Source organism: Microchirus variegatus (assembly GCF_963457635.1).
Source record: "Microchirus variegatus genome assembly, chromosome: 23".
Lineage (NCBI taxonomy): Eukaryota > Metazoa > Chordata > Actinopteri > Pleuronectiformes > Soleidae > Microchirus > Microchirus variegatus.
The window spans coordinates 11,489,914-11,512,759 of record NC_139824.1 but is presented as its reverse complement, the minus strand read 5'-3'; the positions used below and the strand labels follow the sequence as shown (position 1 = coordinate 11,512,759).

The window sequence follows — 22,846 nt, the reverse complement described above, 5'->3', positions numbered from 1 at the left end:
AGCCCTTCACTAACCTTATGTAAGGTATTACTTTATATTAGAACCATGACCCTAATCTTAAGTGCCTCATAAGCATTAACTAACCATTACTGAATGCTTTTTGGACCCTTATTGTCAAGATATATCGCCTTAGGAAACAGTGGTAAGCATTACTCATCCACTATTATGAGGAAATCACATACAGCATTCCACACTTTATTTAACATGTTTCTGAACTTGCACAGATGAGAACTTTGAGCAAACATGAACATCTCATATCTTATTCAAGAACATGGAAACAATAGGATGAGAGAACCCAAATCTACCCAATCTGTAGGTGAGCCCCACCCCCCTCCGTATATTGTGATTCTGTTAAATGTGTCGTGTTGTTTCTTCAACCAATATTGTCAAAAAAACCAAAACCACCCTGGGAATTACTCAGACAAGGCAGGTTTGTGGTTACTCTGAAGGCACGAGACGTGGTTTCAGGTAAAACATAACTTTTATTGTAGTCAAGGGTGGTAAAACGTCACTAAAACTCATTCATATGATACAAAAACAGGGGAAAAAATAATCAAGGCGATGGATGAAGGCGAGTGCAGCAGGGGAGGACACTCTCTCAGTGAAGAAGGACAGTGAGACAAGAAGGGCAGGGGACGCCACCACCAGGTCACCAGCAACTGAAAAGGGAGAAGAACATATTAGTGGAGTTGCAAAAAAGAAAGAAAACTCAAAGCCTGAGAAAACTATAAGAATGGACAGGCAAACAACCAAAACCACCCAATATGAACTAAATTACCTAATTTACATAACATATCCCTGAATTAACAAGATAGAAACCTAAACAAAATCCAGGTTCAACCGAGACATCGGCTAAATACACTAAACTTAATGTGGTTGCAATTAACAATATACTTGCATAACTTTTTAGCAGCAACCGACACTCACGAGAAAAGGAAGGGGAAAAGGCCCCAGGCAGCCGCCATTATTTACCTGTGACCACACTAGCTTTAGCCACCTAGCCTAGTAGCACCAACCATAACGAAATTACACTTACGAGCGCCAAAACAACCATATAGCAGCGCACACAGGGAGCCCGGAAGGGCAAACAACTATTCGTCCGACACAACACAACGCAAGTGCCTTGAGCATAACGACAAAACGAAAACGAACAGCAAGGTGAAAAAGCGTGCGGCGGCCATACCTGTCGGAAACGCGACCTCTGGACCGGAAATGACACAGATGACGAATGGGAGTACAGAGGAGGAACCGGTGGACGGAAGACGGCTTTTATACCGGGCGCTCACCATAGCAACCAATGTAAACAAAAAGAGCGAGGGCGAAAAATAGGACAAATATATGTATATATGTGTTCCAGTAGCTTCTGTCTGTGTTGTGCCTGTAACAAAAGACAACAATATTGCAGTCTGACAACATAGAGGGGGCCATTTTATTGATCAGATCAATCCTTACATTATGTATTATTGTGTTTCTATAGCAATACATTCAATACATTCTTTCTATGATCTCAAACCGGGGATCTGCATTCATACAAACACAGTGTCCACTCAGAAGGTTAAGTGTTAATTTATCATTGAAAAACCACTCTAGTAATCCCTGTGTAGTGCACATACAGTACAAAGCTTTGGGTAGACTGAGGTGGACAGATTATGGTCTTTATTCTTTTCTTTTTTTGATACAAAAACCAGACAGTTCTTGCTACTTACCTTCTTAATAAATACAGTATATATATATATATATATATTATAATCATTCACCTTGTGCTAAAATCAATGCTGTGCTGCAGTAAGTTAAAAAAAACTCAACATCAATAACATACTGGGAAATGAGCTCGCTCAAATGGATTGTTTCTAGTATAGTGTTCATAATAGTTTTACAGTGTCTTTAATATCCTTGACTATCGCAGAACTATAGTCATATTTTTTATATTACAGGAAATAAACAGAGAAATAGTGTAGAGTATAGTGTGTGTGTTTGTGTGTGGTTACAGTTGTAATATGGTTGTGTGTATGTGTATTTATTTACTAAAGCCTGGAGAAACAGAGACATTTAAAACAGGAAAATGATGATTTGTTATGAACGGAGCCGTGTGTTAACGGCTCGCTCACATACTTTACATACACTCAGTCACTCGTTGGTTATATAGATGGGTTGCCATGGTGATCAATCACGTGTACGATAAAGAACACAACAACACAGAAATAAACACCAATCTCATTGTCGTGAAACTACCTCATAGTACTCCTGTGTCCGTCAGTGTGTGTGTGTGTGTGTGTGCGGAGTATGAGGCAACCCGTTAGTACATTAAGAACAATATAATCAATTAGAATAATGATTAAAAGAGAGCAAAACAAGTAAGAGACAATATATTCCTTTTTTTTCCTTTTTTTCAGAGTGGACGGGCACACAGAATGTTGAATATATTACATCGACGTGTGAACGCTGCGACCGTTGACCAGACAAACATTTCAGAAGTTCAGTGTCTCTGACATCATCTTCCACCAGTCCATCAGCTCCTCCCGCTCCTCCTCCTTCCTCTCCATCAGAGACTCCAGCTCAAAGTCCACCTGAGACAGATATAGAATATGTTTTAGAATTTTCCATTTCCTGATTTTTTTTCCCCACAAAAAAATAGCTTATTTGTGTGGCAAACCTACATATATTGCTGTTTTCTATACAAATACCATCAAATAAAGAGGAAGTATTAGTTTGAAAGGTCAGATTTCACTCCTTTCTCAGTGATTACATTACTAATGCATGGTTCCTCGTGCAGTATATTGTGTAAAAGTATATTAAAGCCCTTACACAGGTACAGTGCTGTGTGTGTATTTGTCTGTGAATCTTACCCTGGTTGCAGGGCTGTAGGGAACAGCCACCTTCTTGATAACAGTCAAATATCCTGGAGCAGATGCTGCCACTTTGTAGTTTCCAGGAGCCAGCAGGCGCCAGTAATCTCCATCTTTGGCTACAAAATACAGATAATCTTATAAATACATATAATGTATAATGTACTGCAATTTTAAAATCGCGGGAAGTGCAATATGTGTGTCAAACTACCATTTTAGATTTAATATTGTCAATATTGTGAAGAAAACATATTTGCTTCTCACAGATGTGCACATATAATCATTTTAAATATCTTATTCGGAGGAAAATTAGAATATTTATGCAACAATGATACAATTTCTGTCAAAATAATCAAAATTAGATATTTATTTATGCACAGCTATGAAAAAGGTTCTGGCGCAGAAGCCAAATATGTCCACAAGATGGCGGTATTACATCATCTTAACACTGCATGGGGCACTTCAGTCCTCCAGTCCATATATATATATAATATTATTATATATAAAATAATGTATGCTATTTTGCAATGGACAGTGATACCTGTTGTCATGTCATGGTCAATACCCTCCACAGAGATGCTGGCGTTGGAAATGGCGTTTCCCTGCAGGTCACGCACAAAGCCCTTGACTCCACGATGAACCTATGAACACAAGTTATCATATTATTGTTATTCTTTAGGTGGCAAAGGTAAACATGGTGTCATGTCATATAATCACAGAACCTCTTAATATGTTTTAATAATGACAAACGTCTTGTTTTCTATTTGAAAATAGCCTTTCGTTTTTCTATTAGCGTGTAAATCATTAGATATGAAGCCTCTTAGTTCTATTTGTGGGACACTTCCTACCTGCTCAAGGTAGTTGACGAGTGAGTTGCGGTTTTGCTCCCAGTAGTTCTTGAGTTTCTCCTCGCTGGGGAACTTGTCGCAGCTGAGCTCCAGCGTGATCTCAAAGCAGTTGCTGCTGAGGTAGTTGAAATCCTGCATTCCTGTTGGAAACGAAACACAGGATGAAGGAGAGTTGGGTCAAAGTGACAGAAACACTGATGTTTTCTATGACAGTGGAGAGCCTGTAACAAACAGACATGTTGCCTTATATCACAGTCGTTTACTTAGTATATTAGACACTGTGTGTGCGAGACAACACTAACACAATGATATTAAGATCGAGACAATTTTTGTGTCTTTTGAGAAAAAAGTCCTAATATTCTGAGAAAAAAGTCCTAATATTACAAGGAAAAGGTCTTACTAATAAAGGTGCATTGTGTAATAAATCTAAAGCAACTGGCCATAAAATACTCCTTATATGTCACAGAGGAATAATGTTCATATAACAAAACATTGTCCTTACACACATTACATTACATGTATGAAGATAAACAAATGATAAAATATGTTAAAATTTTGAGATGTTTTAACTCTTGAGTTGTTTTGGTCTTGAAAATGAACCCTTATGGGCTGTTTTGTGTTGTTGTTGTTGTTGTTGATGATGTAATCAAGGGTGTAGCTAACTGTAAGTGACAGACCATCTAAGAAACTTTGAGTTTAAGTTATAAGGGGCAGACATGAATAAGAATTATACTCTTCTCACTGCTCCTTTCCAATCATGAAAAGTGTATATAGTGATTTGTGCAACATTGTACTGTATTATACTCTCATGAAAGGAACAAAAAAGAAAAAGCATCTGGTTGTTGCTCACCTCCTGGGACGCTGTACCAGGCCCCTCCGTTAGTGATGCCCTCTTTGAAGCTGGAGTCGTCGTCGTTCTTGCGGCACGGGGATCGGTGCGGGTCCGACATCACCGGGTTGTAAACGGAGTAGGCTCTGGCCAGAGACTTGAACATCACGTCGTCTGGACTGGCGCTGTACTCGTGAGTGGATCCTTCAAGCGAGAAATACGCACGCGGTGTTTAGACAGCCGCGGTGACCTGCATCTGTAACCCACTAAAACCTTGAGCCTGTGCAAACACACTGTGTTTACTTTGAGGGCAATTATGCAAAGGAAGGAAAAGTACATCTGATTTAAATTAGAGTTTGAAGAAAACTAATAAAGTTTGAGGTTGTTATTGCGCTCATTAACTTGTGGAAACAGGCTTATGAATACAAAGGCAACACAAATACAAACAATACTGTACCAGTGCGGGTCTCGTCGTACGGGTAATTGGCCACCACGTCTCCTCCGTGCAGGTTGGCCGAGAGGACAAAAGGAATATCCATGATCCAGTGGATCACCGATTTGGTCTCTGGAGCCAGCTGCAAAAGGGGGGAAACATCATAAAACACTGCAAAACATGAAAAACAGATGGTATTTCCAGCATCTGAAAAAGTTACCACTTCCCAGCTTCGCTCACCAGATGTCTTATAAAGCACTGAAACACAACACTGGTGGTATTTTATGTATATGTGTGCGACTGCCAACAGAACCCAGAAATTAAAAACGCTGACACCGCTGAGAAACACGGACACAGATCAGAACAGTACCTTGGCGTTCTCATCCACAGCCTTCTTCATGTTCTGCAGCAGGTGGTTGTTGGCTCCGCCCTCCCTCTCATTGATGTATATGATGCGGTCCAGGTCGGGGAAGTTGCGGTTCAGGTCCACGCCCTGCGCGTTACTGCGGCCCACAAACCAGTCCTTGATCTCTCCGGGCTGCAAACGGGGAGAGCGGCGTCACGCTGTGCTAGAGTGTGTGTGTGTGTGTGTGTGCATACATTGCCGTTCAAAAGTTTGGGGTCACCTATACAATTTTTTGTTGGTTTTCCATTAAAAGTCACACTTTTATTCATCAAAAGAGTTGCAAAATGAATAGAAAATATAGTCAAGACATTGACAAGATTAGAAATAATCGTCAAAACTGTTTTCAGCTGTGATAACATAAGTGCACAAGGGTTTTCTAATCATCCAACAGCCTTCTAACGCCATTAGCAAACACAATGTACCATTAGAACACTGGAAACTCTATACACCTATGTACATATTCAATTAAAAACCAGACGTTTGCAGCTAGAATAGTTGTTTACCACATTAACCATGTATAGAGTGTATTTCTGATTCATTTAATGTTATATTCATTGAAAAGAAAGTGCTTTTCCTTCAAAAATAAGGACATTTCTAAGTGACCCCAAATTTTTGAACGGTGATGTACATGTGTCGCAGTGTTTTTTCTCTCACCTGTGACGCGGCCTTCTCGAAGCCGTCGGGGTTCATGGAGGGCATGAGGTGGATGCGGGTGTTGTGAACGAGGTCAATGATGGTCTCATTGCCCTGCTGGTACTGGTTGCACAGGTACTGAGCCAGGTAGATGAGCAGCTCTCTGCCCACCGCCTCGTTTCCGTGCATGTTGGCGATGTACTTGAACTCCGGCTCGCCTGCAGGGAACAGAGGGACACTTGCTGGATGAGTTAAACTCTTGTTTCTATACGATTCGCGAGGCACCGAAAGATTCCAAACCCTAATATGTGCATGTATGTGTTGATCCAGATACAAATCTACACATTTAGTTTAAAGGCTAGTTTAAAATCTACTGCATATCTGATCAAACACCAAAGACTGCATTAAGATGTGCTATTTCAGTCCATGTTTGCATCACTCGGGTTAAAAGTCAGACTAAGACAATAATTTGGTTTTCTTAATGTCATGTGAATACATTAGTCTGACTGAAATCAAGCTATTCTTAGTCGGACTAACACACCTGGATAATGTGATTCATATCTGCATACCTTGCATGTACACTCATAGAAATAAAAGTGCCAAGTAGAACCATATAAGGTTCTTCGGCTTGTTCTCATTGGAGAACCCTTTTTGGCCTTTATTCAGGAAAGGGGTTTTAAAGGGTTCTCTGGATCAAAATGGTTCTTACTGGAACCATTAGTGTTACCAAGAACCCTTGAAAAACCCTTTCTCTACTAGACCACCCTCCCTCCCTCCTCTCTCACTCAGTTCTCAGCCCACTTCCTTGGCATTTTTCAAAATCACACAATCAACATATCTTTGCTGATCCTAAACCAATGACACGTAGCTGCACAAAACTGGTCACGTAATCCCGAGGAGAAATATCACTGCAATGTCATAAGCTTTGTTAGAAAAGGCGATTTTGAGTCCGTCGTCATGGAAACAACAACGTCCTTTATCTCTTTTGGGCCCAGGAGAGCGTCGCAGAGGGAGCGTTCAGATTGGTCAGTGAGGTTACCGTGGATACAAACACACACTGGACCTTTTGGCGACAAACACACTGAGTCATCAGTGGCAGGAGGAGGAAATACAATTGATTTGTCACTCCATTTGGAAGATAATGACTGAGAGGGAGTGATTAGGAATGTTGGGGGAGAGTAACAGAGACCGTTGTGCCTGAATGTTGCTGGAGTGACAGGTCCAGGATCAGATTTGACTAAATCAGAGAGAGAGAGGACATGGTGACCCTGAGATCCTCAGGGACACGTACAACGCTATATCAGTCACCAGCTTAGCCTTGTGTGGGTCAGTGTCCTTACAGAAGTCCTGTTACATGATAATTAACATATTTATCCCTTTAAATACAACATTTACTATAGAGGAACACGCTGTATTTGTCTGTTAGTGATACATTTGTCTCATAAATAATGATTTTCTGGCAACATTTTTGTCATAAAAGTACAGATTTTGGTGGCTGAACACAAATATGCCTCCACAACTGCTTTAATTTCCCATTTCCTTCATCCCTCATTCATGGACGTGTTTAATAAGTGCTATTTTTATCCACATGTGTTGCAGAGCTCTGGCTAATTGTAATGACCAAAGCTCAACATCTGTTTCATATAATAATTAGCCTGGATTTAAGTCAACCGAGCGACTGACGAGTAACATGAAGTCCAGAGCTGAAGTGGGCGAAACATAACAAAGAACGTCTCCTGCCCACGAAAGAAAAAAGTTATTTTGTTCTAAACATGAAATGCACATCACAATGTAGATCTTTTAATCCACATTGACAATTTTCATGAGCTCAAAACCAGAGATGGGCGGCTTTTCTGTGGCTGAAAGACAACAAAGGACGTCTCCGATTCCGAGCCACTGGAATAAAAAGCTGCTGAGCTCAGCTCGGTTACGTGCCTGGCACGGACATCCTGAAAAAACAACAACAACAACAACTTGGTAGTCTGGTTAAAGCGGCAGACAGTCAAGGTTTTGAGGAGGAGGAGGAGGAGACAAGGTCAGATCATCATAACAGGCAGGTGGCCGTTTCTCCCCTGCTGCGTCTAAATCACCAACTTCTTCCCTGGGGCTAACGCTTTAAATAAATCAAAAGTGTCTGTGATGAAGACAAACATAAGGTCTGCTTTGTCCACGCTGCTTTGTGGACGGCAGGACATCTGTTTGTAAATCTGTGTTTATGTTGCAGGAGGTTTTTTGTGTGTTTTTTTTCCTCTATTTTGACAATTTTCAAGTTGTTTTTTTTATCTTACACTTACAATTTTCTAAAAAGCGGAAGTTTTAGAAGTTACTTTACTGTAAAACCAGAAATGCTGCCTTTATGTAATTTTTTTTTACATTTTTTATTTATAATATAGTGCTTACTTTCACTCAGATATCATACAATCTTACTTCCGCCACTCACAATTGGATTTTTTCTTTTTTTTAAAGAAACAAAATACAGTCAAAATACAAGTCAAATTAAAGGTGCCATATGTAAGAATGTGGCCAAAAACGGTTCCTAGATTCAAGTTCAAAATACCGAGGTCTTTTAGGTTTAGATTTCTGACGTAACTGGCAACCCGTGGTTGCTCGGCAGCTGAGACTCTACTGACTGCAATGATTGGTAGATGGCGGTAGGTGGCGCCACATGCCAAAACATGATTTCAAAACATAAACATGATTTGCAGTCTGTAAAATATATTTTTAATGCAAATATTTTGTCTGTACTGTTGTTGTTGGTGAGTTCAGTTTGTTATATGAACATTATTCCTGAGTCTCTGTGACATATTAGGAGGATTTTATGGCCAGTTGCTTTAGATTTATTACATAACGCACCTTTAAATGATATTTGAGAACTTTGAACAAATTGGGAAAGATAGATGTATTTAAAAGAGCAATTAAATAAATGTCCACCAGGGAGTTTTGATATCAAATAAACAATACAAACTAGTCGTTTTAGTCCAAATAAAACACTCAAAAATAAAGCATAAAAACAGCATTACAGGGTCATCCATTCTGTACTGTGTCTGTTCAAGACTAACATATCTTACCCATTTGGGCCACAGTTTGATAAATATGTTTTTCTGAAGGCGAAGGGAGAAGGTAATCTGTTCCATGAAGTAAATGTCGTTTACTGTATTGTGGGTGTCTTTATGCACATTTTATTGCTTGCATCTTCATGCGTCAGTTACTTTTAGCAGGTTTGTGTTTAGCTGTGTGTGTTTCAATCCTGAAATAATTCCACTGGCTTCATGAATAAAAGGTCCTAAGAAGGTGCACAACTACAAACACACACACACACACACACACACACACACACACACACACACACACGCGCTGACCAGCGTACATCTGGTAGTCAGGTTATTTTTAAACCTGCTTTCCCTCTCTACTAATGATTTCAAGATTACAATTAACTCTTTCCGTGCCAACATTTGTGAACATTTTTTTTACAGACTTCAGAGGCCTGACAGAGCTGTCAAACACACGCACACACACGCACACACACGCAGACACACACACTTTGAAGCTGCCAAATGAAGTTACAACGACTCAAGCTGTTCCACAGATGCTCAGCACTGACGGACCTCTGCTTTCTCCCTTTAAGAAACACGCCGTCACATTGTTGACGTCCGTGTTGGCGTGTGACAGAGCGCAGGGCTGCACACGCTTCACACACACGTGTGTGTGTGTGTGTGCAACAGTTGACACTCACAGAAACAGTTGTAGTAACTGTGCATAAACTGGAGGCACTGGTGAATTAACAGGAAGTTTATCGTTTGGGTAAGAAGAGAACCTGAGGCATAATGATAGTAATACACAATTATTATCATTATTCAGTTGATATCAGTTTGGTCTGATAGTATTGCTTGACAGAGCCTGTTTTGAGATTAACAATGCAGAATACAACTAATGCTTTTAATTAGACTGACTATATAATCGTTTTATTTATTTTTATTTACTCAATTATATTCTAATTTCAGTGTTCATTCAGTTCATTATTATTATAACTTACTGAGCTCTTGGGAGTGGTTTTACACTTTAAACCATAAATCATTCAACCGAAAGCTTGATTTTTCTAAATCAAAACCCGGCTGTTTTTAATAATCTGTACCTTAACCCTTAGTGTTCACACAGCTTTTGTTTGTTTGTTTGTTTTTCCAGCGGCATCATGCATAGACTGACTTTTGTGGAATGGCTCAGGTGTATTTATATAGTTGGTGACAATTGTAGGTTATGCTTAAGAAAATAAGGATATAAAACACTACACAGTCGTATCGCCTCTGTCTATATGTTCTAAAGGGTTATTATATTGAGATAGAGTAACAGTCCTCTGTGTAAACTCATTTGTTTTTCCGGATCTTTAATGTGCCTCATTAGCAGAGAGTGTCTGATTGTGTGTGAGAGGCTGATGTAGCTCTCTCACACACACACACCAATGTAAAAGGGTTAGGGTTAGCTGACTAAAAAAAAACCACTGCATCATGATTTCATGAACCACTTAGTCCAGGATCATCAAACCTGCGTGTGACGACCAACGTCAATAACGACCACGTCATTAAAGGTAAGCGCCACATTAGAGGGCTCTCGGTCGCCGTGGCAACCGTGACAGGGGCAGGTGTACGCGGAGACGGATCGACTCAAAGGCTGAGTAAACACACTCTTGCTGTGTCTACCTCTCTCTCTCACACACACACACACACACACACACAGGTTTACGCAGCTACATTGGCTCCTTTTCATTAAGACAGTCTGTAGCTAAAGCCTTAAAGGTGCAGTACGTAACATTTAGGAGGAAACCCTTGTATAGGGTAAGGGTATAATAACTTGAAAATAAAAAAATATTTATATTTTGGCTTTTATTAGTGCTGTCAAACGTTAACGACGTCAACGTTAATGCACGATACGTTCCATGACGAAAGACGCGCGTGGCGTCATGTTTAAGTGACTCCGGATTGTTAAAATGAGACTCTAAATTAACGCTAAACTTTAAAAACAGAGGCACACATAAGCAGTACACAGGTACGCTGGTTATTTGTAGCGCTGCTCTTTTCGTTTAATTAACAGACCGCTCCAGTTCGACTGTAGGCGAGCTATAAGGAGCTATAAGGAGCTAATGCAGCTAAAGGAGCTAACTGGTAAACGGTGCCTGGACTCCGGTGTCATGGCACGTAAACATTATTCTTTTATTATTATTTGTGCACAGCTTATTTTTGTAACTTCTGGGAGAAAAAGGCAGCTAGCCTCAGCTTTTATTTATTTTTTTGTACAGTAAGTAAGTTTTTATTTGTTTTGAATGAATAAATGTTAACTTTAGTCTTAAGTTTGCCTTTGTGTGATCACATTATCTTATACAAACTGCATTGTTTTGATGCCATAATTTGCCTTAACACACTATGCATTGAATCAATTTTTGAATCGAGAATCGTTTGAATCGAGAATCGTATGAATCGATTTTGAATCGAATCCTGACCATAAGAATCGGAATCGACTCCAATCGTGAGCCACTCCCTACCCATAACCTAAATGTAACCATAATGCAGGGTTTCTCCTGCATGTCTTAGGCGGTTTTCCCTGCTCCAACACACCTGATTCAAATAAACAGCTCATAATCAGGCTTCACCAGAGCTGACTGACGAGCTGAATCAGTTGTGGCTAGTGTGTATTTGTCGACTCATGGCCCAACAGCATGTCACTATGTGTCGATGTCTCGCAGGATGTTGCGACGCAGAGAAAGAGGAAGCGATGCACGCCGAGTGTCTGATGTATAATAAATGACTCCTGGCTGATGCGTTGGCCTTTCTCTTTTCTCTCGTCCCACCTCTCTTTCTCACTCGTTCCACCACCTTCACTCTCCCAAACAACAACCGTCTTTTCAATCATCATCATCATTCCTTTTTCGTTCTCCCTTGTCGTCCATCTCTGCAAACTGGATTCCTCACAGCTATCCTCCTCCTCCTCTTTTCTGTCCTCGAACAGAAACAGAACTGATATTCAATGCACCATATGTTATTGGATATAAGTGTAACCAGCAGAGTATCTGGCAGTGTGTGCATGCTCACTCACTGGAGGATTACATACTTCCTGTGTCGTGTGATAAAAACAGTCCAGTGTGGAATCCTGTGACGGTCTCTCCACCACATGAGATGCTTCAAACTGACATAATTTTTTTTTCAGGCAAACTTGGTAGCGATAGTATTTCTCCTCCTATTAGAAGCCTTGTAAATACTTCCAGGCATGAGTGTCACAATCGTTTAGCCATATTCACTTTTTTTTTTTTGCTCTTGTATAATTAAACATGATCCAGCTGCGAGACGTTAACATCTACATCATACAGACAGAGTCCTAAAGTGTAACTGAAAGACACATGTTCATGCTCAGGCTGCTCCAGACTAGTGTCTATATTTTGTTTATTGTCTATTTGTTGTTGCTGTTGACCAATCTGGCTATTGTCCTCCACTGTGGCATAAACCAGGGCATTTTCACAGAGAAAACTGTAAACCATGTATGGTTGTGTGCGTGCAAATCCCACTAGTTTCTAAAATGCTCAGACACAGGCCACCTGGCACCGTAACAAAGCCACATTCAAAAGCACTTAAATCACAATTTTCTTCTCCGTTCTTCTGCTCAGTTTGAACGTCAAACAAGTCGACATAAACCATGTTTACGTCCCTAGATGCATAGAGGTGTACCTAATAAAGTGGCGGCTGGTGAGTATACATCGTGTTTGTATTAAAAATGTAATCTGTGACGTAACAAGTGCAGCATTTTTGTTGGAAAAGTGAAGTATAAAGTTATAACAAAAGTGCATTTATGGGGGAAAAAATATTGTAAAGTACTTAGTTGAGCTGGAGGTAAAGGAACAATGGATTGCTCCATCTGTACTAACACCACATCCACAGCAGTTTGAGCTGTTCATTTCTGCATTTTCATGGTCATTTAGTGACCAACATATGAGCTTTTTTTCAATACCCCACTTGAGGAAGACTTGGAGAGTTAAAGGTGCATTATGTAATAAATCTAAAGCAATTGGCCATAAAATCCTCCTCATATGTCACAGAGACTATCAGAGATAATGTCCATATAACAAACTGAATTCCCCAACAACAACAGTACAGCCAAAATATTTGCATTAAAAAAAATATTTTGCAGACTGCAAATCATGTTTATGTTTTGAAATCATGTTTTGGCATGTGGCGCCACCTACCGCCGTCTACTAATCATTGCGGTCAGTAGAGTCTCAGCTGCCGCGCAACCACGGGTTGCCAGTTGCGTCAGAAAACGAAAAACCTAAAAGTCCTCCGTATTTTAAATTTGAATGTAGTAACCATTTTTGACCACATTCTTACATATGGCACCTTTAATTGTGCAAAAACGAAGTGGCACAATGATGGCAAAGCTTTCAGTGATATCAAAATAAAAGCCCCTTTTAACATGTATATGTTGACTTGACTGAAAACAAATGTCAGATATACTGTATATATAGAATATGCAAGGTGAAATCACGCATAAACCACTCGATTAAATCACAGTATTGGGGGTCTTAAAACCATAAACGTTGAATTGGGGTTGTTTGGTCGCTAGTTAAGGTGTGGTGCCCTTGACCTGCTATTGATAACCATTGTTCAAACTACTAGAAAAGTTTCTGTCCTGTGGGCTCACAATTTCTACATTGTCATAACAGACATTTCTTCTGTTCTCACCATTCTGCCAATATTGCGTCAAAGCGACACGGTAAAAGTTTCTCTCCTTTTGGCTCTGTTTTTGGTCTCCACCACCTCTTCAAAAACAAAGAGAGAACTTTGACTTTAGTTTGTTGTTCTAAAAACGTCTAAATGCTGTATCTTCTTGGCAACGCATCCTTTGGTCAAATAAGACAGATAATAGTACTTTGGTCTTCACTGTAACCTTTGTTTATGGACACTTCCTGTGCCGCAGTGTACGACAGATGGCCGCTTACTGACAGATGCACGAGCTCAGGACCGTCGTCCTTTGGAGCCGGGCAGCCAACCACGGGGCTGCCAGTCAGCTCAGTGCGCTAAGCCGATCTGTTGCCCTGGCAACCGCTATTTTGGCTCCACCTAAGAGTTTTAACACATTGCAGGGGTCAGATAAAATATGAGACAGGGCACCTCAAAGATGTTTTATTCTGCTTGTCTCGCACATACACATATTCATCATGTCATGTCCTTGCTCTGAAACATCTCTCTGTCTCGCTTGTCCTCTCTGTTCCCTTCCTTTTCACCCTCCTCCTCCTCCTTACTATGGATGTTTTTTAGCAGAGATGGAGAGTAGAGAGAGAGGGGGTTGCCTTTCCCCCGATGGTGAAACAGCGGCTTGGAAACTCATCTGGTAGTAATAAGGTCTCCACATCGCTACTGTGACTCATGCCTGCGTACACCCACCGCACTATTACAGGGCTTATTTTGTGCGTATGCACGGTCATAAGGGCTCCGCGATCATGTGATCTTCAGAACACGCAAAGCAAATACACCTTTGTACCAAAAAGACATATAGTGGAAATGCCACAGAAGACACTGTAAACAATGTATGGAGTAATTACAGGCCTTCGCTCTTACGAAGCCTCAGGCTCAGGATTACTGAGGTGGAGTTAAATCACTTCCTGAGGCCAGTTGGACACAACTCACTGACCTGTTCCTTGACATAAATGAAGGTTCATTTTAAAGATTTAATATACTACGAGTTAATCCATTAATGTTCCTTTCTCTACTAACACAGTGTGTTCTTGCAGTAATAATCTACCCAGGTTGCTCATGAAAACTCTATATAAAAAAACATAAAGAGTCGTGATAGGATGCACGATACCAATAATATCACGATACAACAATTCTGTGATAATCAATATATTGCTAGACAAAATGCACTCTTAGAAATTAAAGTGCTCAGTAGAACCATATAAGGTTCTTCGGCTTGTCCTCATAGGAGAACCCTTTTTGCAATTTGCTTTTTTAGTCCATGTTTGCATCGCTCATTTCATGCATTTACACATGTTAAAAGTCAGACTAAGACTATAATTTGGTTTTCTTAATGTCGGACTAAAATCGAGCTAGTCTTAGTCGGACTAACACACCTGGATTATGTGATTCATAGTTTGATTAGAACCATATAAGGTTCTTTGGCTTGACCTGGAGAACCCTTTTTGGTTCCAGGTAGAAGCTTTTTATAAAGGTTCCACCTGGAACCCTATTGGAGGGTTCCACCAAGAACCCTTTAAAAACCCTTTATTCAGGAAAGGGGTTTTAAAGGGTTCTCTGGATCAAAATGGTTCTTACTGGAACCATTAGTGTTACTAAGAACCCTTGAAAAACCCTTTCTTTGGGAAAGGGTTTTTCAGAAGTAAATGGTTCCAGGTAGAACCTCAGCCCTTGTAGAAGGACCTTTTTGGAACCCTTATTTCTAAGAGTGTGTAGGATTTCTGTATTTATGAGGACACATGAAGAAGTGACATCTGGAGGGGTGATGACATATCACTAAATTGTTATTTTGAGTCACGCACAAGCTCTGGGCTTATTGACATCTCTGTACATAGGGTTAATTATGAATAAATATCTAATGGTAAATTCGATAACATTTCGATTAACTGTTTAGCCCTAATTTACATTTTCTGCCTTTTATGAAGTTAGTCAGGAATCAAATGTCAGCGATAAAGACATAAAGACATGAAGAAAAACACAATGCATGTCTTTGGGTGTTTGATGATACAGAAAAATAAGAAGCAGTCGTACATTAAAGGTTCCTCTTTGCGTTTCCTGTGGTCAGTGTTTCAGCTGCACATCAGATAATTAAGGTGTCATCACTTCTACTCTGAAGTTCACTGCTCCACAGTGATGATGGAGAAGACTGAAGCCGATACCACGCTTTTGATACCGATATAAAATATAGAATATCTGCCAATACCGATATTAGGCAGTCATTTTAGACCATGTATGAACGATGAAGCTGTTACCAACACATTTTGTGCCGAGTCATTTCAAAAACATCATTCTTCAATCTGTCCGATATCGATCTAGTGTTTTTGACCATTATCATACCGATAACGACCGATACTGACCGATACTGATTCCCTTATTTCATATTCAATCAAAGGCGCTCCTTGTTTGATGTGACACAGTCAACATCACTTGTGCATCTGATTAAAAAAAGGCGCTACCTACTGAGGCGTGCCGTGCCTTGCCATTCCGTGCCATGACAATTTCCCCAGAATCGTGAGTCAGGATGAGCACGAAAAGATCTTTATCAGGCATCAAAATGGCGGCTTTGCGTGGCTGATCTGTCATGTAGATTCCTCTGATGTAATGCAGTGAAGACACACACTCACACACACACACACACACACAGACACACACACACACACACACACACCTGCTCCTCTGCTCGTGCACATTTCAGCATCATCGTGACTGATAAGCTGCGGTTATCACAGGCGTTTACTTCCACGATGGAGGGCAGGGAGCGGGGATGGGGCGCGCACTATCACCGCAATATGTGTATGGTTGCGTGTGCGCGTGCATGTGTGTGTGTGTGTGCGTAACTGACCAGGCTCGTGCGTCCCGGGGTTGTCGGACATCTCCAGCACCAGCAGCTCGCGGCCCTCGAAGCTCTCCCCGATGGTGTAGATGCGGCTGATGGTCGGACACTGCAGCCACACGGACACCAGCGCCTTCCGCAGCTCCTCGTAGCGGTGATACTCGAAGGAGATCTCACCGTCGCTCCCTGCTGCGCTGCTGACCAGGGAAACCACGGCGGCCCCGAATAAAAGCGCGGACGCGAACAGCTTCATTTTTGGACTGTATTTGTCCGTCTGTCTGTGTTCAGTCAGTCAGCTTTGGTGTCGAGTCCTTTATCTGTGCGCTGCAGCTTCAGTGGAGTCTATAAATATCGCAGCTTCTCCTCCGCTCCTCTCTGATCTGATGCTGCTGTAACTGCTGCTGTACCTGAGCGCAGACTCAGTGGCTCCCTCCAGCGTCGACACACAACATGTACACTTCCTGCTGCACTTTTCAAAAGAAAAGTTTCAATTTACAGTTTTGGAGGGCTTTATGAAGTGTTCTGTATTAAATATCAATGGAATAATATTATTAATAACAATATCAAAAACAATACACAGCATAAAAGGCATAAAATAGAAAATAATCAAATAAATTCTGCATAATATAATGACATCATGATCTATACCATCATCCGTATATAAAATAATTAAAACTTTTTTTTTTAATTGATTTTTTTAAATATAATATAATAAATACATTTCACTTGACCGGGCCCCTCAAGTCATTTCAGGTTTCATGGCTTCATGGGGTGTTCACTAAGCACACAACATAACCAAACATTCAATAATAAAGTCACTGTTTATAACACAGGTTATTGTCACTTTTATTTCATCTGTCATATTCATGAATTCGTGAAAGACTTGAAATTAAATCAAATTCTTCCCCTGATTCTGTGTATTTTGCATTTGTTGTTGGCTGTTTGAATAAATTACTCTTCTGTTATATGCACATATAGTTTCTCTAGTTGATAATTTGGAAAACAAATTATGGTAGATAAGTCAATAAAGTATATAATTGTTAGTTCTGGGCCTCTTGTAAGCCTCAATAGCATATTTATTTATTAATTTCTAAGTATGAAGTAGTACAAACATAACCTAGTCAACGTAAAGTTATTACTGCATACCAAACTTCCTGTTTGCAGTGGCTGCTGGTGTCTCACTTGATGCTGCTGCTGTGAGCTGCATGTGATTGTATAGGTGTGTCCACACAGTGCAGCAGCACAGAGACAGAGAGAAACTACTCTCTGTGTACAAGTACATGTGCATGTATGTGTGCTCAGGAAGGATGGGTGAGCTTAGCTAAACTACTAGTTACTCAAAAATTAATAAAGCTTCATCACACGCAAACTCCCAGCCTGAAGATGAGTTCTATGTACACAAATACATCCTAAACAATCCGTACTTTGTGTTCAATAAAACAGACTTTGCTGTGATGTTTCAAAGATCCAGACGTGTTGATAATTATCTGATCACATTCAGTCAAATAAAACCACTCAACACACCTGTTCAAAATATTTTATTCTAATATGACAATAAAACAAAAAAATACAAGCTCAAGATTTCTTTTTGTAAAAATTATAACAGCATTTTCATTTTTGTTACAGTCTTAAAACAGAATAAGGCTTTAACATCTGGGGGCAAATCCCTTTTCATCACTTGTTTCAGAAGTCAGCACTGAGTTTAGAAAACCTCCCAATGAAAAGAGTAAAAACTCAATTAAACTCGAGAGGAAGCATTAAAGTGCTGAGAAATTCAGAGGTAAACAGAAGCATTTCACACGTCGCGCGGTGCAACGACAAAGCAACAAATCAATATGAGGATGTTGTGGGTTTTAATTCAGCGAGCAGCTGTTGATGGAAGCATTCAGCAATACTTTTCTTTGCATAAAGGCACAGAGGGTGGACCGGAGTCAACAGGCAGTCTGATTCAGAATGAAATCACAGTCAAGCTGATTCATTTAAACAACCTTCAGGGTGTGTTTAATTTAGTGAACTGAGACGAAAGCAGCAACCGTTTGTGTGCTCGCTGAGACTCGCTGCCGCCTTCCTCCTCCTCCAGCCCGATAACCTAAGTGTGTGACTGTGTGTTACCGGTGCTTTACTGCGCCTTCTTCTCCTCCAGTTTCTGCAAGTGCTTGTTGTACTGGTTGTCCGTGTTCAGCAGCTTGTCCCACCAGGTGAACGTCGACGCGTAGTTCCCAACGAAGTTCATGTGGTGGAAGTCGTGGAAACGGGTGCCGGCGTAGAACGGGATCAGGTGGAGGGGGTTCAGAGGGATGTCATACCCACTGACACCGGGAGGGAGGGAATAAAGGTAAGACATGTTATAATGTTGCCACTCCCTTTCGTACATTTGTTATTTTTCATTTTCACTAAATATGTAAACACACCTGAGCAAAAGTACTAAAAATCTTTAAAACCCTGTTTTATTTTATTGTACTTTTCTTTACTCATTATTCAGTGTCATTATTATATTACATTATATTATTACAATTATAATAAACAATATGAATATATGCAAGTAAAAATAAAACCCTGCATGTCTGTATTATAAGTATATAAAAGTAGAAAAGCGTCATATAAAAGACTGTAGGGCAGGGTTTCTTACTGTCCTGTATGTTTTAGGTGTTTTCCCTGCTCCAACACACCTGATTCAAATAAATGTGTCATTATCAGGATTCAACAGAGCTCACTGACGAGCTGACCATTTGAATAAGGTGAGTTGGAGACCTAATACAAGCAGGACAGTGGACCAGGAGTGAGAAACCCTGCTGTAGGGGTTCAATTTCACTTTATAATACAATCTGATGGGAATATGTGGTATTCTTTGGCGCCCTCTTGTGGGGGAAATACAAAGTTACTGATTACAATTCTATTGTGTTATTTTCATTACATGAGGCAGAACCTAATTTCTGAAGAACTGGTTAAGTTTAGATTTTAATTATGTTTAACTGGTTAAGGTTAAGGTTAAGGATAATGCTTGATAATGTTATGGCTGTCTATACAAATGACCTAAAAAGAATAGCTGTTAGTGTGAGTTAGTCGAGTGTGAACTGTAATTGTGTCCCACCTGTGGACGTCGATCGTCTCGAGCAGGCGGAAGGACACCCAGGCCCAGAGGAAGAACACGTGGTTACAGAAGATCATGATGCCAATGAAGAAGCCGGCACCCAGGATGAGGGTCTCGGCAGGGTGGGCGTATTCTGCCTGCATTCCAAAAGGAGCCTGAAGAACAGCAGAGAGACCGTGATGTTTTTGTTGAAGCTACAACATAATAAGATGATAAGCAACAAGAATCACTGTTTTGTCTTGTTGGTTTTCACTCACTGTGAACTCGTGGTGGACTTTGTGGATGTATTTGTAGATCCTGCGGTGATGCAGCAGGCGATGGAGGAAGTAGTGCCAGGCGTCCTCAACCACGGCACAACCAAAGCACAGGGCCAGGACATGCGGCCTGGAAGTAAAACAAAAAGACACCACTGAGCCTAAAATAAACAGTGCTACAAAGTTATTAGCTCAATTAAAAAATGCTTTTTTCTTGTTTTCAGAACAGGTTGACACATTCAGACGCAGTTATTGAATTGTGGTTCCTTTAGCTTTAGGGTTAAGCATTAACTGGTTATGGTTAAGGTTAGGGATAATTATTTGTTTTGGCTGTCCAAATGAATGGAAAATCAATGCAGTGCGTCCTTGAAAAAATACTTGTACAAACCTGAGTGTGTGCACACCTAGTTTTCCTTATGTTTTGAGGACCATAATCTGTTTATACAGTCACATCATGGGGATGCTCTATCCATAACATAAACTACTACATTTTAAGGTGAAGACGTGTTTTTTAAAGTTAGGCTGAGGTCAGGGTTAGGATAAGGCCAGTAGTAATTATGATTAAATTAATCTCAGTTAATGCAATGTCGTCTGAAGTCATGGAAACCTGTGTGTGTGTCTTCCCTGCAGTATATTATTATGGTATACTGTAGTGCATTACTGTAGTGCATTACTGCCGTCAAACTGACCAGCGAGGCATGGAGGCCCAGTCATATGGGATGTTGAAGAATTCGGTGAAGTAATAAGTTCCACAGATCAAAGGCAGCTGGATAAAGAAATGGTTGAAGAGCAGCATCTTGAAACATGTCCACTGTTTCTCCCACGTCTCTGGCTTCTCCTGCATGCACAGAGGGAAGACTTTTATAACTTAAAGCTCAAACCAAAAGATTAAATTAGTCTCTAAATCAGACAACAGAAAACATGCACACACCGCTTGGATCTTGTATTTCTGCATGAAGGGCATGAACTGGAAGAGGAAACCAGGTAAGCAGAAGAGGAAATAGATGAACTCGTGGACGATGAGCGACCCCCAGGTTGCGATCTGGAACTTGGTGTAGTTGTCCAGCATGTAGCCCCACGCGTACTCCAGGGAAGGCTGCAGGGGGTTTTTAGGCAACGCTGCGTCGACGTACTCCACTGCGAAGTACGCCGAGCTCAAGATGTCTGCTGTGTCGTTCACCGTCATGATGGACAAAGCGAGGTGAGTGCAGGTCCAGAGAGAAGACTGGGGAAAACAGGGACACAGTGTTAAACTTATACAACCTATACATTCTGACTTTATCTCTTAAAATATACAAAAATAATGTGGAGAGGAGAAAAATAATATGGTACAAAACTGATTAAGTTTTTTTTTTTTTTTAAATCAGACCATTTGAACTATAATTTAATATTTAAAGCCATTTTTCGCCGACGAGTAGGAGTTTAACAATACTTAATGACACACAAAATTACTTTTAACAAATATTAATTTAACAGGATTTGTGGTTTGCAGTGACACATCTCTAATAAAAAATAATTTATAAACTAGACATTACATATACATATATTTGTACTATTTGTGCTGCTATCTTGACCAGGACTGCCTGGAAGAAGAGATCTTGTATCTCAATGGGACCTTCCTGACTAAATAAAGGATAAATAAAATAAAATAAAGTATACATAAAACACATGTAGACTAGCAGAGCCAGGAATTTAACCCACAACCATACCAACTGAAAGACAACTCACCCTACCACTGAGCTACCATGACTCTATCCTTACTTTTAAAATACTTTTACTTCTAATACATGAGTACATTTTATATCATACAATCACTTTTGATACTTAAGTACAGTAAATGCCACATACTTTAATACTTTTAATGAAGTAATATTATAAATAAAAGTGACTTCAATTTCTACTAAAGTCGTTTTTCTGGCAAAATACTACTCAAGTATCGGTTTAAGGTACTTTATACAACTCAGATTTTGAGCAGAGACATAAAATACTACCAAGCAAACATTAATAAACGCCATTTAATCAGAATAATTATACTAATAAAGACATAAATGACAACTGAGTGTTGTTAAACCGTTAGACATTAATAATGTTAAAATTACTTTCAAATAAAACGTGTGTGTGTGCACCACGCTAAGCTAACATTATAATTTGTTATTAATGTAAATGCGTCACGTATTCGTGTTAATTGAGCGTTAATGAACTAAAGCGGTGTCACGTAACAACAAGCACACGCTCCAACACATTTTTACAGGACTCACCAGCTATAAAACCCTCTTCTTTTGTTCAAAACTAATAACACATAAATGAACAATTAGCAGCGGAGTCTGTAAATGCCGCTACATAGATAAAGTTCGCACTAAACCGCAGAGAATCTCACCTTTTCCGCAGAACGTCCCGTCTACCTGAGCCAGAGGCGGAAGACTGTTTTATGTACAGTGACACCGAGCGACGTGATTGGCCGAGAGGAGAAGGAGACTGACGTCGGTGGGCTGAGCGGCCGCTCTGATTGGTCCGCGGGATGGAGCGATGATAGTGAGACTGGAGAACTCTATAGCAACAGCCAATCAGAGGCCGGGTGTGCTTTCATAACGTCGGCGGCGTAGAGATGGTGTGGTTACGTTGTAATGTGCGTGTCCTTCGTCTGAAAATCACACTATAAAACATCGATTACTATAACCATGAAGTGATATTAACAAGTAAAACGTTTATCACAATTTATCATTATTTTATACACAAAAAAGATCAATTTGAAGCATGTATCAATGTCTTTCTGAGGCAATAAATAACAAAGAACAGTGTATATACATACAAAAGCTACATTTTTATTTTACTTTGCATGTGTGTATTTTTATCAGTGTTAGTTATGTTACCTGCATGGGGATTACAGGTGCAATTATTATAATTAGCTATATAATCTGGCATGTGCATGGCTTAGGAAAA

The 22,846-nt window shown here is 40.1% G+C and overlaps 2 protein-coding genes across 2 annotated transcripts; both read right to left on the bottom strand.

Annotated features, from left to right (window-relative positions):
• Positions 1–1,587: 1,587 nt before the first annotated feature.
• On the bottom strand, positions 1,588–16,912 carry cpe (carboxypeptidase E). The gene is made up of 9 exons (XM_083909438.1): positions 16,571–16,912; positions 6,017–6,213; positions 5,327–5,494; positions 4,981–5,098; positions 4,545–4,727; positions 3,695–3,834; positions 3,388–3,487; positions 2,847–2,965; positions 1,588–2,567 (listed from the first exon to the last, which is right to left on the bottom strand). Exons 1-9 carry the CDS (start codon positions 16,812–16,814, stop codon positions 2,469–2,471), a joined length of 1,368 nt encoding a protein of 455 aa, XP_083765564.1. The 5' UTR covers positions 16,815–16,912; the 3' UTR covers positions 1,588–2,468.
• A 1,768-nt stretch (positions 16,913–18,680) lies between these two features.
• msmo1 (methylsterol monooxygenase 1) lies at positions 18,681–22,296 on the bottom strand (the record flags this gene model as incomplete). Its single annotated transcript, XM_083909407.1, has 6 exons — positions 22,284–22,296; positions 20,838–21,131; positions 20,596–20,744; positions 19,910–20,036; positions 19,653–19,807; positions 18,681–18,870 (listed from the first exon to the last, which is right to left on the bottom strand). Exons 2-6 carry the CDS (start codon positions 21,090–21,092, stop codon positions 18,681–18,683), a joined length of 876 nt encoding a protein of 291 aa, XP_083765533.1. The 5' UTR covers positions 21,093–21,131; positions 22,284–22,296.
• Between the last annotated feature and the right edge of the window lie 550 nt (positions 22,297–22,846).